This window comes from Taeniopygia guttata, chromosome 3 (genome assembly GCF_048771995.1).
Source record: "Taeniopygia guttata chromosome 3, bTaeGut7.mat, whole genome shotgun sequence".
In the NCBI taxonomy this organism is placed as follows: Eukaryota; Metazoa; Chordata; class Aves; order Passeriformes; family Estrildidae; genus Taeniopygia; species Taeniopygia guttata.
Genome location: NC_133027.1, coordinates 53,339,132 through 53,352,316, shown reverse-complemented (window position 1 = coordinate 53,352,316; position 13,185 = coordinate 53,339,132). Strand labels below are relative to the sequence as shown.

The 13,185-nt window shown below is 38.8% G+C and overlaps 1 protein-coding gene across 1 annotated transcript in view; it reads right to left on the bottom strand.

The window, feature by feature from the left end:
* The window catches only part of TPD52L1 (TPD52 like 1), a 52,870-nt gene that overhangs the window by 21,310 nt on the left and 18,375 nt on the right, over positions 1 to 13,185 (bottom strand). Inside the window, exons 2-3 of the mRNA XM_030267822.4 lie at positions 9,172 to 9,287; positions 4,020 to 4,168 (exon numbers count right to left, since the gene is read on the bottom strand). Of these exons, the coding sequence (XP_030123682.1) occupies positions 4,020 to 4,168; positions 9,172 to 9,287 (265 nt within the window). The remainder of the gene's footprint in view (positions 1 to 4,019; positions 4,169 to 9,171; positions 9,288 to 13,185) is intronic.

Below are 13,185 nucleotides of genomic sequence, written 5' to 3'. Positions count from 1 at the left end.
CTATAATTCATGAGCTTTTCCCTTTCTTCACGTGAAAATTTCTGTCTGAGGTCAAAAGATGAAAAGCCATTTTGAAAACAGTTTTTTTCAGATTTCTATCCTGAGTATTATCCTTGTGAGGGTCCACTTTCCATCACACCAAAGGCTTCCCAGCCCCCCTGTTGGAATCACTAAGCATATTGACTTTGAAACAGTTCACATCATTTCACGACAGCAGCCCTTGAAGATAGAATGGGTTTCCTCTAATTTTCTAGCTCTTCTAATAATTTATTTGCCATGGCAGTACTGATGCTTACCGTGGTCTGAATGTCTGGAGTATTTCTTTTTTTGGAGAGGTTTAGTAGCAAACCAAGCATTTTCATCTCCCTAGGAGCTCTCTCCATAGTTATTATTCTGTCCATGGGTTGAAAGGTTAACCATTTAAAACAGAGAAGGTTTATGTTTTATAACAGTTGATAACATTTTAAGAAAAGATGGCAAAGAAGTTTGTGGGAGGTATTAGGCTGGAGTGAGCTTATTGGTGGGTAATTTTACAGATAAAACTGTTCCTTAGAAACTCAGTAGAATTGAAATATCTCCCAAGAAGACAGAACTACAATGTCTTATGTGTTTTTTTCCAAAGAATTACAGAAAAGCACCAAATAAAAAGCTGAGGGACAAAGCTGAGCATGGTTACAACATAAATGCTCAGCAAAGGGCAAGATATTTTGCGGATCTATGTCTTTAGTGCTTAATATGAGGGACTTGTGAAAGGCTAAAGTAAGCCTTGTAACCTTCTCCATATATAATGAAATGCAATTCTGTAATTGCATTGAAGAATACAATTACTTAGGACTTGATCTGAAAAAAAATGAGGCAACAGGAGTCTCAGTAAATTCAACAAAGGGCAATGCAGAGTCCTGCAGGTTGGGATTAATAACCCAATAGAGGCTAGGGATCAACCAGCTGAAAACAGCCTTGCAGAAAAAGGCCTGGAATCCTGGTAGAGAACAAACTGGACATAAGTCAGCAATGTGCCTTTGCAGCAAAGATTGTGTGAAGTGATCCTTCCCCTGTCAGCCCTGGTTATGGCCACAACTAGGTCCTGTTCCATGCTTCCCAGTACAAGGCACACATGGATTAACTGGAACAAGTCCAGCAAAGGTGCATAAAGATGGTAAAGGACTGGAGCACCTCTCATATGAGGAGGCTGGGAAAGCTGGGACTGGTCACCTTAGGGAAGGATCACGGAAGGATCTCATCAATATATATAAACATCCTAATGAAAGGAGGAAAGAAGATAGAAGGAAGCCCTTTTGACTGGTATTTAGTGAAAGTGCATGAGGCAACCAGCACAAATTCAATGCAATAAATAGTAAAATATACTGATATTTTAATATTTAAGAAAAATGTTTTTCACAGCAAGGGTATTTGAACATGGAACAAGTTGCCCAAAGAGGCTGTAGAATCTCCATCCTTGGAGATATTCAAAACCTGACTGAACATAGTCCTGAGCACTCCGCTCTAGCTGGTCCTGACTGAACGAGTCAGTTGGACTAGACAGTCTCCTGACATTGCTGTTAACACCTCAAATATTCTGTCATTCTGTAAAAAACCAGGTTAATTTTCATAAATACTGTATTCTACCTTAATCCTCTACATGGTGAAAATCTGAAGTATGGGAGGTAAGAAGAGCTGTGGGAACTTTACAGAAGCACTACCAAGAAGATTCAACCGAATACAATGCATTCAGGTTATATAAAACCTTTCTTTTGCAGCAGAACAATAATTAGAAAAGTTCAATTATGGTCTTTACAAATATCTATGTAAAGACATTTGCAATTATTTCTTAACCTAAAATAAATATCACCAAAAATCCACCAACATTGCCCTGCTTCTAGCATTTAAATAAGAATGAATTATCTATTTTTAAAATATTAAAAACCTGCATTGCTAGAAGCTGAATATCCATGCACCTCTATTCACTGAAAACCCAATCATCAAAAAGGTGTGTGTGGGAAGCAATCCCAGTTGAATGCCTTACCACCATGTAACCAAACCAAACTCAAGGCAATCATTTGCTCTCTATAGCAGAACCTTTTGCCTTCCCCAACACATAATATTACAATATAATAGATTATACTAAACATCAGTGCACTGAATAGAATAGTAAATTAACAAGGAGCTTGTGGCCAACCATTTAAAATATAAATGCTTTAAAATAGTCAAAATCTCCAGTTTAAATTTAGTCAGTAGAGGTAGCATGCGTCCTGTAAGTTAGGTCATGACTCTTAACTAGTGGTCGAACACAGTTTACAGGACTGTTACTGAGAGAAGTCCACCCCTCTTCCTCTAAGTCCACTCTAAATCTAATAATGCATCCCTAAATGGAGAGCTTAAAAACATTAACAATAGGTGGACAAAAACCTTGGTACTCTGTGGGTTTGAAAAGTTCCCTGCTAAAGAAAAGTAGTTTTAAACTTATGGGAAAGCACACTAGCTAAGTGAAACAAAATTTCACCTCTCAAACCCAGGAAATGTTAAAATTTAAAATGAGTAATTGTAGGTTTAGAAATCTAAAGTACAAGTGTATAAATATTTAGAACTTTTTTTTTTTTAAAAAAACAAGCTTTTCATCCTTCCTAAATCAGAGAATCTTTGTGAATAATGCTGTCCCTGTGCTATTTTGGTACAGCAACAATGAATCACCTCCATTACTCAACACATCCATTCTTCAGAATGCTGGATTATGATTTGTACCAGCACTGGTGTTCTGGCATGAGAGTCTAGCAGAATTATAGAGTACTTGGGTCATGAACATGGTAATTTTCTGTGGCACAAATGGGACTCCTGCTGCTCAGTTCCACGTAACAATTTCTGGTCACTTACCACCTAATGGACTGTAGTTTCTGAAACTCATCTCAAACAAAAAGTAGCAGCTATGATGCTGAAAAAGTCTCCTAAATCTATCTTTGTGGAAAATGTCAATGGGGAGGAAAAATGAAAACCTATCTGGGAACTTGCTACCAAATTTCAAGTAAAAATGAAGTTTCTACTTCAAAATCTTGCTAGTGTCTCCCAATAATTCTAGTTCAGATGTCTTGTGTCCCTCCTCTCTTCTAAAGCTTAGTGTCTCTAGACTATTCTCTCCTAGCACATGCCAGATATCCTCACCAAGGCAAGTGACACCCCTGCTAATGACATGTCATGGGAAGCAGGGCCTAGATGAGAAACTGTCCAACAGTGAGAGACAGGAGACATACAAACTGTATTTTTATTAAGGGCTTTATGCCTTGACTTCTCATGAAAATAGAATAGTTCTTTTAATGCAAAAATGTACATATTAACATATTTTAACATATGCTGACCAAGTCTCTGTCAGCACCTTGAATGCACCAAGAGGAACTCTTAGTGCTTTTTTCCCCACTCCCCTGAACTTGGCAGCTCAAGGTGAGATCTGGCACAGCTGTGAAACCTTGAGTAAGACTGTGATAAAAATGTTGTGCAAGAGTTGGGAGAACCTTGTTAAGCACCTTTTCCCTTCATTTGGGACCTATACTAAAGCCTAGACTGAATTTAAGGTCAAGTCATATTACTGATATGCCTGGTACCTTCTGGCCAGGTATCTCACAGATCTTGAACTCACAGATTTGACTCTCTGGCTTGACCTGGACCTGGCTTATCAGTACAGAGGCACTTGGAGATCTGAATTCTTGGCTTGACCCTCTTTACTGTCATTGGACCTGCTCTGCTGTCTTTGATCAGGTATTGTGAAACTGCTCCTTCATGCATGCCACTGCCCTCTGCCATCCTTGCTGTCAACTCCCAGCTCAGCTCAGTTGTGGAAAAGCTCACTTTTCCTTCTCCTTAAGTGTCACATTCAGTTGTCAAATGAAGAGGAAAAAAAAAGCAAATGACTTTTCAGACAGCATTTGACGAAGGTGGGTGGTTCTTTCTACAATGTTGCTATTAATTCAGCCCAAAAACTTTTAGAAAAACATGGTATGTTCATATGTGTAAGTATAAAGATCAGTACTCACGCAGAAGTTGTCTGCATATCATGCCAGCTTTTGCTAAAGTTCTGCTTCAGTTCATTCATCAGACTTATGCCAAGTTTTTGTTTAACTTCAACCAGGTGCTTCTCTTTGGCTGCAAGCACTTGCCGCAAAGTTGAAATTTCATCCTCTAGCTGAGGGAAAAAAGGAGAAAGGAGTTAGCCTGTTCCCACAGAATGATAAACACATACAGCGTTAAGAGGCTAAATGAATCTCACAAACTCGTGCTTTTCGCAGGTACCTAGAGAGACTGAGTCAAGTGCTTGTGGAGGTCACAAAGGCATGCCCAGAACAGAGCTGACACTATGTTAAATTAATGCCTCTGTGTCATCTATGCTCACCATCACACACATGCATCTGATAAGACAGAGAATTATCCAGTAAGGAAGCGAGTTCATCCAAATCTGCCTTAGGGCATTAGGAGTCTCAAATACCAGCTTTTCATTCACTAGTAAAATGGGAATGGACAGGACAAGAGAAGACTGGAAAATTCAAGCAAATATCTTTCTTTGAATGCACAAGCTTTTAACTTCATACTTGCAAGTATTTAGTCTTCTGGTCTTGAAAAAAACATATGCAAACTCTTAGGAGCAGGTAAAAAAAATAGAAAAAGTTGCATGATAATATATGACTTGAGAGTACCATCAAGTGTTATATCCTTGCCATATGAGTTTTATTTATGTATTTTAGGCCTTACATATTTCAAAATTGTAACATAAAAATTTATAGTTGAACTATTAGCATGAGTGATCAGTACCTAAATCATAAAAGCACTCAGAAGACAGAGCAGATTAGTCTTTCCAGAGATCCTAGGATTTAACGAAACTCTACAATTTCAAGCTGTAAGGATACCATCCAGCCCAAACAGAGGAATACAATTCTCCCTGCAGTAGACATTTTTTTGAAACATTTAATCAAAGACAGTGTTTTATCAAGGCAAGAACCAGAAGATAGGACTGTAAGAAAAGGGAGTCCAGAATGGTCCTGCCACTGGCTCAGAATCCTTCTCCTTGAGCAGCACTCCTGCAAATGAGCAGAGGTTTGCATTCTTCACCTGGAAGCCTCCCAAGCCAATCTATACAAGCAGCACACTGCTGTGAGATACTGAAGCTAACAAGGGAAGTGACACCAGAGCAGCTGCCTTTCACTTCAGGTTTAGAAATTCCCCTACCGACTGTGTTCCTTCCTCCATATGTTAGTAAGGTAACATATGGCAACTTATCTGATTACCATATGCTAAGTTCCCTGGAACCACAGTCTCCCTCTGATTTAACTCCACTGGCTGCAGGGAATGATGCAAGCACCAGCTGAAGCAGTACTGACCTCCAAAGCTATATTTAGGATATCAGCACCAGCTTTATTTTATCTTACACATTCATGCATTCTGCCTCACTGTAAAACTGGCTGCAAGCTCACTGTTCTTGGAAAAGTCTCATCCTTGAATCGCCCAGTTATCAGTTTCTTTTGTTATTATCTGCTATTTCAATATACAAGCAGCTCAGGAATTAAGCAGCCAGACTATGAACACAAAGTAAAATCATGACCTGAGTGAAGCAGACACTAGTATTCACCAATGCCTGGGATGCCAACACCTCACCACTACTGCTGTAAGATACATGGCAATCCAAATTGCTTTGGTCCTCCCCGTGTCCTTTACGCTCCATTATATTCCTAACCTGCAAATGGAATACTGTCAAGAGGCAGGTGTCAAGAGGCTCTCTTCTGAGAAGGTAACTGGTTACATGCTTATAGAAAGAAAGCACAAATGTCAGCATTCCTCAGGCAGCAGTTCAGAGTTTTGGTTGTTTCTCACCAAAAGCAAACCCCTTAGTGCTCGACTATCTGTGCAACACTGCTAAAGAACTTTACTTAAACTGATGCCAGGACACTTATGGGCCAGCACTAGATTGATCATCAGGTACTTGGATGCACAAACATTTCAGGTCTTCTATTAAAATCACTTTCCATCTGTTCCATTGAATAGACATCTTAAAGCTGTACTAACCTAAGCAAGCATTAGCCATGTGCTCAATGGCAGAAGTATAAGCAAAAATTTTGATTAAAGAAAAGTAATTTATTATTTATAACACAGCAATCAGTTTTGAATTGACAAAATCCTCCTCAACTTCCATCATTTTGAAATAATGACAGATACAAAGCCGCCCTCAAGTGCTCAAGCATCAGTGACGACTCTGAAGTAGGTAGAAAGGATTAGGGACTTACAGTAGGATCTTGAAAAGCATTCAAGCATGTAACATACCTAACTCTCATGGAAGTCAGGCATCACTTGTTTAGGAAGTCCACTTTTGTAAATAGTTATAACTCCATCATAAAACTAAGGCTTCAGTCAACAGAAATACAAGCTTCTAGTTCTCATGCTTCCTTTCTTTCAAAGTGCAACAGAGTCAGAAAAATATAAGCACATCATACAGAGGCAAAGTTCCCTTCTCTTGTAAGCTTGCAGAAAAAGGTATTATTATAATCTTTCCTCAAAGTGGGAACAAACATGCAGTAGCACACACTGCTGATACTGTGCATCAGCTAGATCAAACCAGATAGCTCCTTCTGGGAAGGTGTGGGAGAGGAAGACACCAAAGAGTAAATGACTACTTTGATGAGTGTAATGCAAGGACAACTGACATTAGTAAGCAAGGTAGATCAAAATCTCAGCCCCCAGCATGACTCAAGAGTCATTGTACAATGCTCCTCACAGTGAGGGGGGGCAGGGGGAATCTGTTCTGCTAACAATCTTCTGGCCTTATGCACAGCTTTTGTGCTACAATTTTCTGCTCTTATTCTGAAAAGTCAGACTGACCTCTGGAAATTCAAATGACTGTTAGAAGTTTCTGTAAGAGTTACTCATTTTAGTTGCACTGTAGAAATCCTAAGGCTTGATTAGAGTCAGAGCCCTGCTGTGTTAGCTAGGCTACAAATACGAGAACAGAGCAAGTCCATGTTCTGAGAAGCTTCCAGTAAAAAGAGATTATTAGCAGGAGAACAGGAATAGACGATACAAAAAAATTGTGCCAGAAAACCAGTAGTGCCTGTTCCTCTCCTATTTTCAGAGTGAAAAGGAGGAAGAAAACAAAGAATATATACATTAGATACACAACACAGAGATAAACCACATATTTTCTGCTTAAATAAATGCACAACAGGTGCTCAAAAACAGATCTCCATTTTATCAACTATTGATAGATTAGGGATGATTTTTACCCATCAGAACATTAAGAAAGGTTCTTGTTCCTACAGGCTCAAACAGGTACATAAGGACATGGAAGAAAACAAAACTATCATTGGTGGAGAAGAAAGGGCTTGTAAGCAAAGACTAACAGATTTTCAAAAGGAAGCATTACCCAATTCCCACATTAGCAAAATTTTCTTTCTGAAGGAGGCAATGTCACACATTTTTTGCAGTCTTTTATAAGAGTCATAAGCCTCATTTAACTTTAGACTTGTTCAGACTTTATTCACTCTACATTCAAGTTTTCCAAACCTTTATTAGCATAATTATCAGTTTTATTTTGCTTTTAAGCATCAGCTGTATGCCAGTAAACTGCTGTGAGGAATTCAGAAAATAATTCCTAGGTCAGTCAAGATCATAATATTTGACAGGCAATCTCTCACTTCCATGTTAGTACAGGAATTAAAACATTTCCAGAATGAGCTAATGAGAATTCTCTCTCCTATGGCAATCAACAAGCAGAAGGGTCACCCAGAAACATTTAAGATTAATTCTGTTAAGAGAAGCATATCATTCTCAGATGATTCCAGGAAGTTCTGGCCTTTTTTTCTTCCTTGTTTCTACCTACCTGTGAAGTCCCCTTCACCAGAGAAGAGAATCACAGAACGGCTGAGGCTGGAGGGACCACTGTAGGACATCTGGTTCAAGCCCTACCTAGAGCATGTTTCCCAGAACTCTACCCAGACAGGTTTTAAATATCTTCAAGGATGGAGACTCCAGAATGTCTTGGGGTACATTGCTCAATCATATACACATTAAAAACATGCTTCCTGATGTTCAGGGGGAACTTACTGTGTTTCAGTGTGTGCCCACTGCTTCTGGTCCTCATAAAAATTCAGCAATGAATATGCTAACTCCTAACTAATTTGATAAACTGAACATGTAAACTTTCAGCTTCCTTCTGAAAATTTACAGATGTCACAGGATCAGCAAAGAAGTAAAAGTTAACTAGTAATTCAGAAACACAAAGATTGATAAAATATTAAAGTGAAAAAACAGTCTTCTGTTTCACTTGAAAATCCCAAATCAGCACTGCAGGTAAATTACTTGAAAGTAATTACAGATGTTACTTCTTAGAGTACTTTGTAAGCACTCTAAGTACTACAACTTAATATCAATTTAAGTATTCCAGTTAAGGCAAAACCAACTCCTCACATTCCTATGGCTGTGATTTCTGTTATTTGACTCATATTTCAAAAAATTAAATACACAGTTTTCCCCGTTCTCTCTTTTTCCATTCCGGAATTTCACTTTTCTGCAATATTCAGCAGCAATAATTAAAACTGAATCCATCCTTCCATGGTAGATGAAATATAGACAATCTCTTTAATCTTTGTAATAAAGAGATCATGTAGTTCACATCTTTTTCCTCCCATCTCATTATTTTTAAGCCTCTTCACAGTGTCCTGAGTTCCAGACTCCTGAAAAAAGATACTACTTTCTCAAAACACATCAGTGCCAAAAGAAACAAAAATGTGACAAAATTACTGTGGTTGTTATCATCAGCCTCTTCTGCAACCATCATCATTACCTTTTCCTCTGAGCACCACAAAAAGAAATTTTTCTATCAGGTGGCACAACCACTGTAACAACAATACCACAGATCTAATGAGAACACCTTTCATTCTTTTTCAAGGAACATTTATAAATAAAGACACGTCTTGACTAAGATGGGAACGTGCATCAGACTTTCGCAGTACAATCATCAAGTAGAAGATATTTAACCTTCAAAAAATAGGTATATAAGAAAATTAACCTACATTATTGTTGCCTAGAATAATTTTACCAAGAAGGAAAGGCATGACTTTATGATGTATGCTTCATCCTAAAATTAACAGCTTCCAGTTTAAGGAAGTAGAAACAGTAATACTCACAGAAATTCAAATTCATTACCTTGGCTAGCTCAACCTTTAACTCTTCTTTTTCTTCTTCAGAAATCATATTGGTGAAATCAACATCAGTGACCACATCTTCATCCGCTTCATGGAACGACTGAGTTTCTAACAGGCCTTAAAAATTAAAAGTTCAAAACAACCATTATTAATTATTTCAATTATTGTACTGACCTCCCATAAAATCTAAGAATGATACAGTATTTACTATTTACCCATTAGGAAAAAAAAAAAAAAAAAAAAAACAAACCACAAATTAAAATCATCCTTTCACCTTGGACCCTACTAATCCCTGATAAGGCATTTTCTTGCCTCTACCAATAGAGAAGAAAAAAAAGAAAGTTTTTCTTCAAAATAAGAAAGCTGCCTAATGTGGATCACTGATGAGAAGAGTAGCAATAGTAACTGAATAATAAAGGAAGTATATTACAGAGCCAAGTTTTCTCTAAAAGTACCTCTGATTGTGGCAACTTGAAACCTTACAGATGCACAGAGTTTGCAGAAGCAAATGCCACACCTGTTGCTTGAATTTTCTGAATGTTAGTGAGAAGCATTCCTTGATTGCTCAATCTGAGCCTGTGAAGGGGGGACAAATACACTGGATCTTGTTACTTTCTTCTTCTGCATGCCCAAGATCAGGATCAGTATCTATAATAAGCAAGATAAGTGCATACATAAATGCTTGCAAGACCAGGGCCTGCCTGGCATAATAGGTACCAATGAAACAAAATATTTCCTCTCTCCCAGTCATTCAGTGAAGAGAAGATTGCTAGGGCTCCAGCCACTAAGAACCTCTCATTCTTTATGGTCTGCAGAGAAAACAATGCAAACCATGAGATAATAGAAAACATTCTAGTTACTTTGGAATTCGTTTTAAATTCTAGATCTTCTTCTGTTGTGGAACAAAAATCTCCTCCAGCTTATACCTGGGAAAGCACTTTTTCCTTTATTTCAGTTCCCTAGCAGGGTAACAACCATCTCTGCTGACTCCTGAGACCTGTATACTGCTTAATATACAAGAGAACAATTTCTTTCCTAGCTCCACAGAGGCCTGTATACTCTATTATACAGAGATTAAAATACAGCCTAGTTAAGTTTGGGCATTAAAGAACAGAGATTACAATGAACAAGTATGTTGAAATTGAGTACTTTATATTTTCATGCAGAAAACTAAATTCCCTCCAGCCTTCTGCCATTTCCTTCACCTAGAGCACCCCAGTGTACCTGAATTTCCTTCTATTTAACAGAACAGAACTGGTTCAATTCATACCATCAACTCCTCTGGAACATGATGGAGTGAATTCAGCCTTGTTAATTACAATCTTCCCTGAGTGGGAAAATAAAGAGCAGCAACACAGGTGCTGAACCCCTGCCTAGTACTGTATGCAGAAATAGATCACCACCCTTAGGACAAAGCCTTTTTAAAACATGACAGCATACAGAAATAGTTGAAATCTTAGCTATTACCCAAAAATCAGCTTGCCAGGAAAACCTAGATTGCTGAAATCAGGACAAAGGAAAGCATATTTATTCAGTAGGAACACTCACAAATCACCTTTATTAACACCCCTACATCTCTAAACACAATTGTTATTTGGTATTTGAGGATTAATAGTGTTGCTATGGGACTCAAGCTAAACTTAGTCTGCACAGTCTTGAAAGCAGTCTATTTTTTTCATGGATGGAGAAGCAGTGGTACAGGGCAGCTGTTGGAAATGCTGTGAAGGACCTAAGGGGCAACAGGGTTGAAAACCCTTAAGGGAAGTTTTGGGATAGATATTGAGATGAGGTGATCTCAGAGCAACTGATCCTTAAGACAAAAAGAAGGCAGATACATGCTCAAGGGACAAAATTAGTTTTGGAATGGCTAGGTAAGATATGGAAGCCAACATGGACAAAATCACCATAAACAACTGAATAACACATAACACTTGGCCCAATGGCCAAGTTTAAACTTCAAGCCTGGACTGAAATTACATTCCAAAACAACAAATACATGTCAATCTTCTCTATGATACTTTTCAAACTCATCCAGTTTCTCTCCCAATTTTTGTCCTTTGCTTCTTGTTTAAGTCCTTTAAAGTCTAGTCTGATCCTTCAGTCTCTACTCTCTTGTTCAGCTATGAGAGTTCTCCATAATAGTCATTGTCCCTCTGCAAATGTTTCACTTTGGTCATCCCACAGTTCTAGTCTGAACATCTCTTCAGCATACTGTGGGTCACTGCCTTCTTTAGGCCAGTCTGAGTTCTGAAACTTCCTCATGTGAGAATACTTAGATTCTAGCAGCAACAATAGCAGAGTGGTTACAATTAGAGCATTATATTTGAAATGGAACACAGCAGAGGTCAGCATCCACCAGCTCAGACTCGTACTGTACTAGCTCTCCACTGAAGTTACAGAGCTCATCAGCCCAGGTGTGCTGATAACCTAACACAGTGCTTTGAAGCCTTGAGTAAGGACGCAAGGATATTTTGGATCATAGGTGTACCTACTGCTCAGATTTGTGGGTGTCTCTACACTGTGTGACACTGCAAGGCCCGCAGAACATTTCTTCCAGTCACTGTTTTCTCTCTCTAGATACTGCCATTTCTCACACTTTGGTCTCTGGACTGAAGGGAATTCTGTGATTTCCTGATCATGCAGGAGATGGAGCACTCTAGCACCCTCCAGTACAACTGAAGGGATATAAACCCACCTAAAAGTTCTGATCTCATACAGTCTCAAAATCCTGGGTGGGCATGGAATAGAAGCATAGAATCATAGAATATTCTGAGTTGGAGGAGACCCACAAGGATCATCCAGGCCCAGCTTCTGACCCTGCACAGGCTAAACCCTAAAATCATACCATGTGTTTCAGAGTGTCCAAGTGCTTCATAAACTGTCAGGCTTAGAGCTGTGGCCACTTTCCTGGGAAACTTCTTCAGTGTCCAACCACCCTCTGGATGAAAAATCTTTCCTTAATATCCAACCTAAACCTCCCCTGAAACAGCTTCAGGCTCTTCCCTCAGGTCCTGTCCACTGGTCATGAGAGAAGAGATCAGTACTAGCCGCTACACTTCCCCTCATGAGAAAGCTGTAGACTGCTATGAGGTCTCCTCTCAGTACTGAAGAAGACTGAGGCATTTTCCTCTCCTGCCCAGCTACATAACCTGACAACACACAGGAATTACTCTGGGGAAAGACAGTATTTTTGCTTAAAGATGCATAGGTATTACGAGCCATGAAGGCTTGATCACTCTGGAAAGGGAATTGTACAAGTAACTGAGTTTTCAAGATTAACATAAGGTCATTGATAGCAGGAAAAAAAAATTGCCTTCAAGTTGCATTCCCTCTCCTCTTACTCATTCCTCCCAGAAATACTAAAGATCATGACTTGCTTCCAGCTGTGGCAAAATCTGGAATATCTGGGATTATGGTTAAATTGTTATTTATTGTTCAGATGCAGAGCTGCTTTTATTTCCGAATTGCACTAATATCCAGGTATGAAATTGGAAATTAACCTACCTTGTAGTATAGGTGTTACAAGCTTCCCTGAATGAATTAGGAGCTCATCAAGTAGTTTACCAGCCATTTACAAGAACCTGTGGCATTGGTGATGTCCTGTATCTCTTATATCCTTTACTAACAGCACAGTATTTTAGGCATTGATCTCCACATATTGATCTAAAGCACAGGTTTTCCAAGTTTCATTCAAGCAGGTCACTAACAGGTAAGGCATGAGGATAGAGCCTAGACACTACCACTAACTAACATCTGTTTTCTTCTACTATGTCTTATTATACAGATGAACTTAATTTTGTTGCTCCTGAATTTAATTTCCGTTGCTGCCTGCCCAGGAGTTCTATTACCCTATCAAAAAAAAAATCACACTAGAGAAATCAATGGAACAGAAGCTGTCTTAGAACCTGTTCCTTGAACTTCCCCTCCCTCATTCTCCATAGTCAGCTAAGGAGTTCTCATTACCTACCCCCTTCTCTCCACTTCTCCATTTGCAATGAAGCTCAATCCAAAGCTT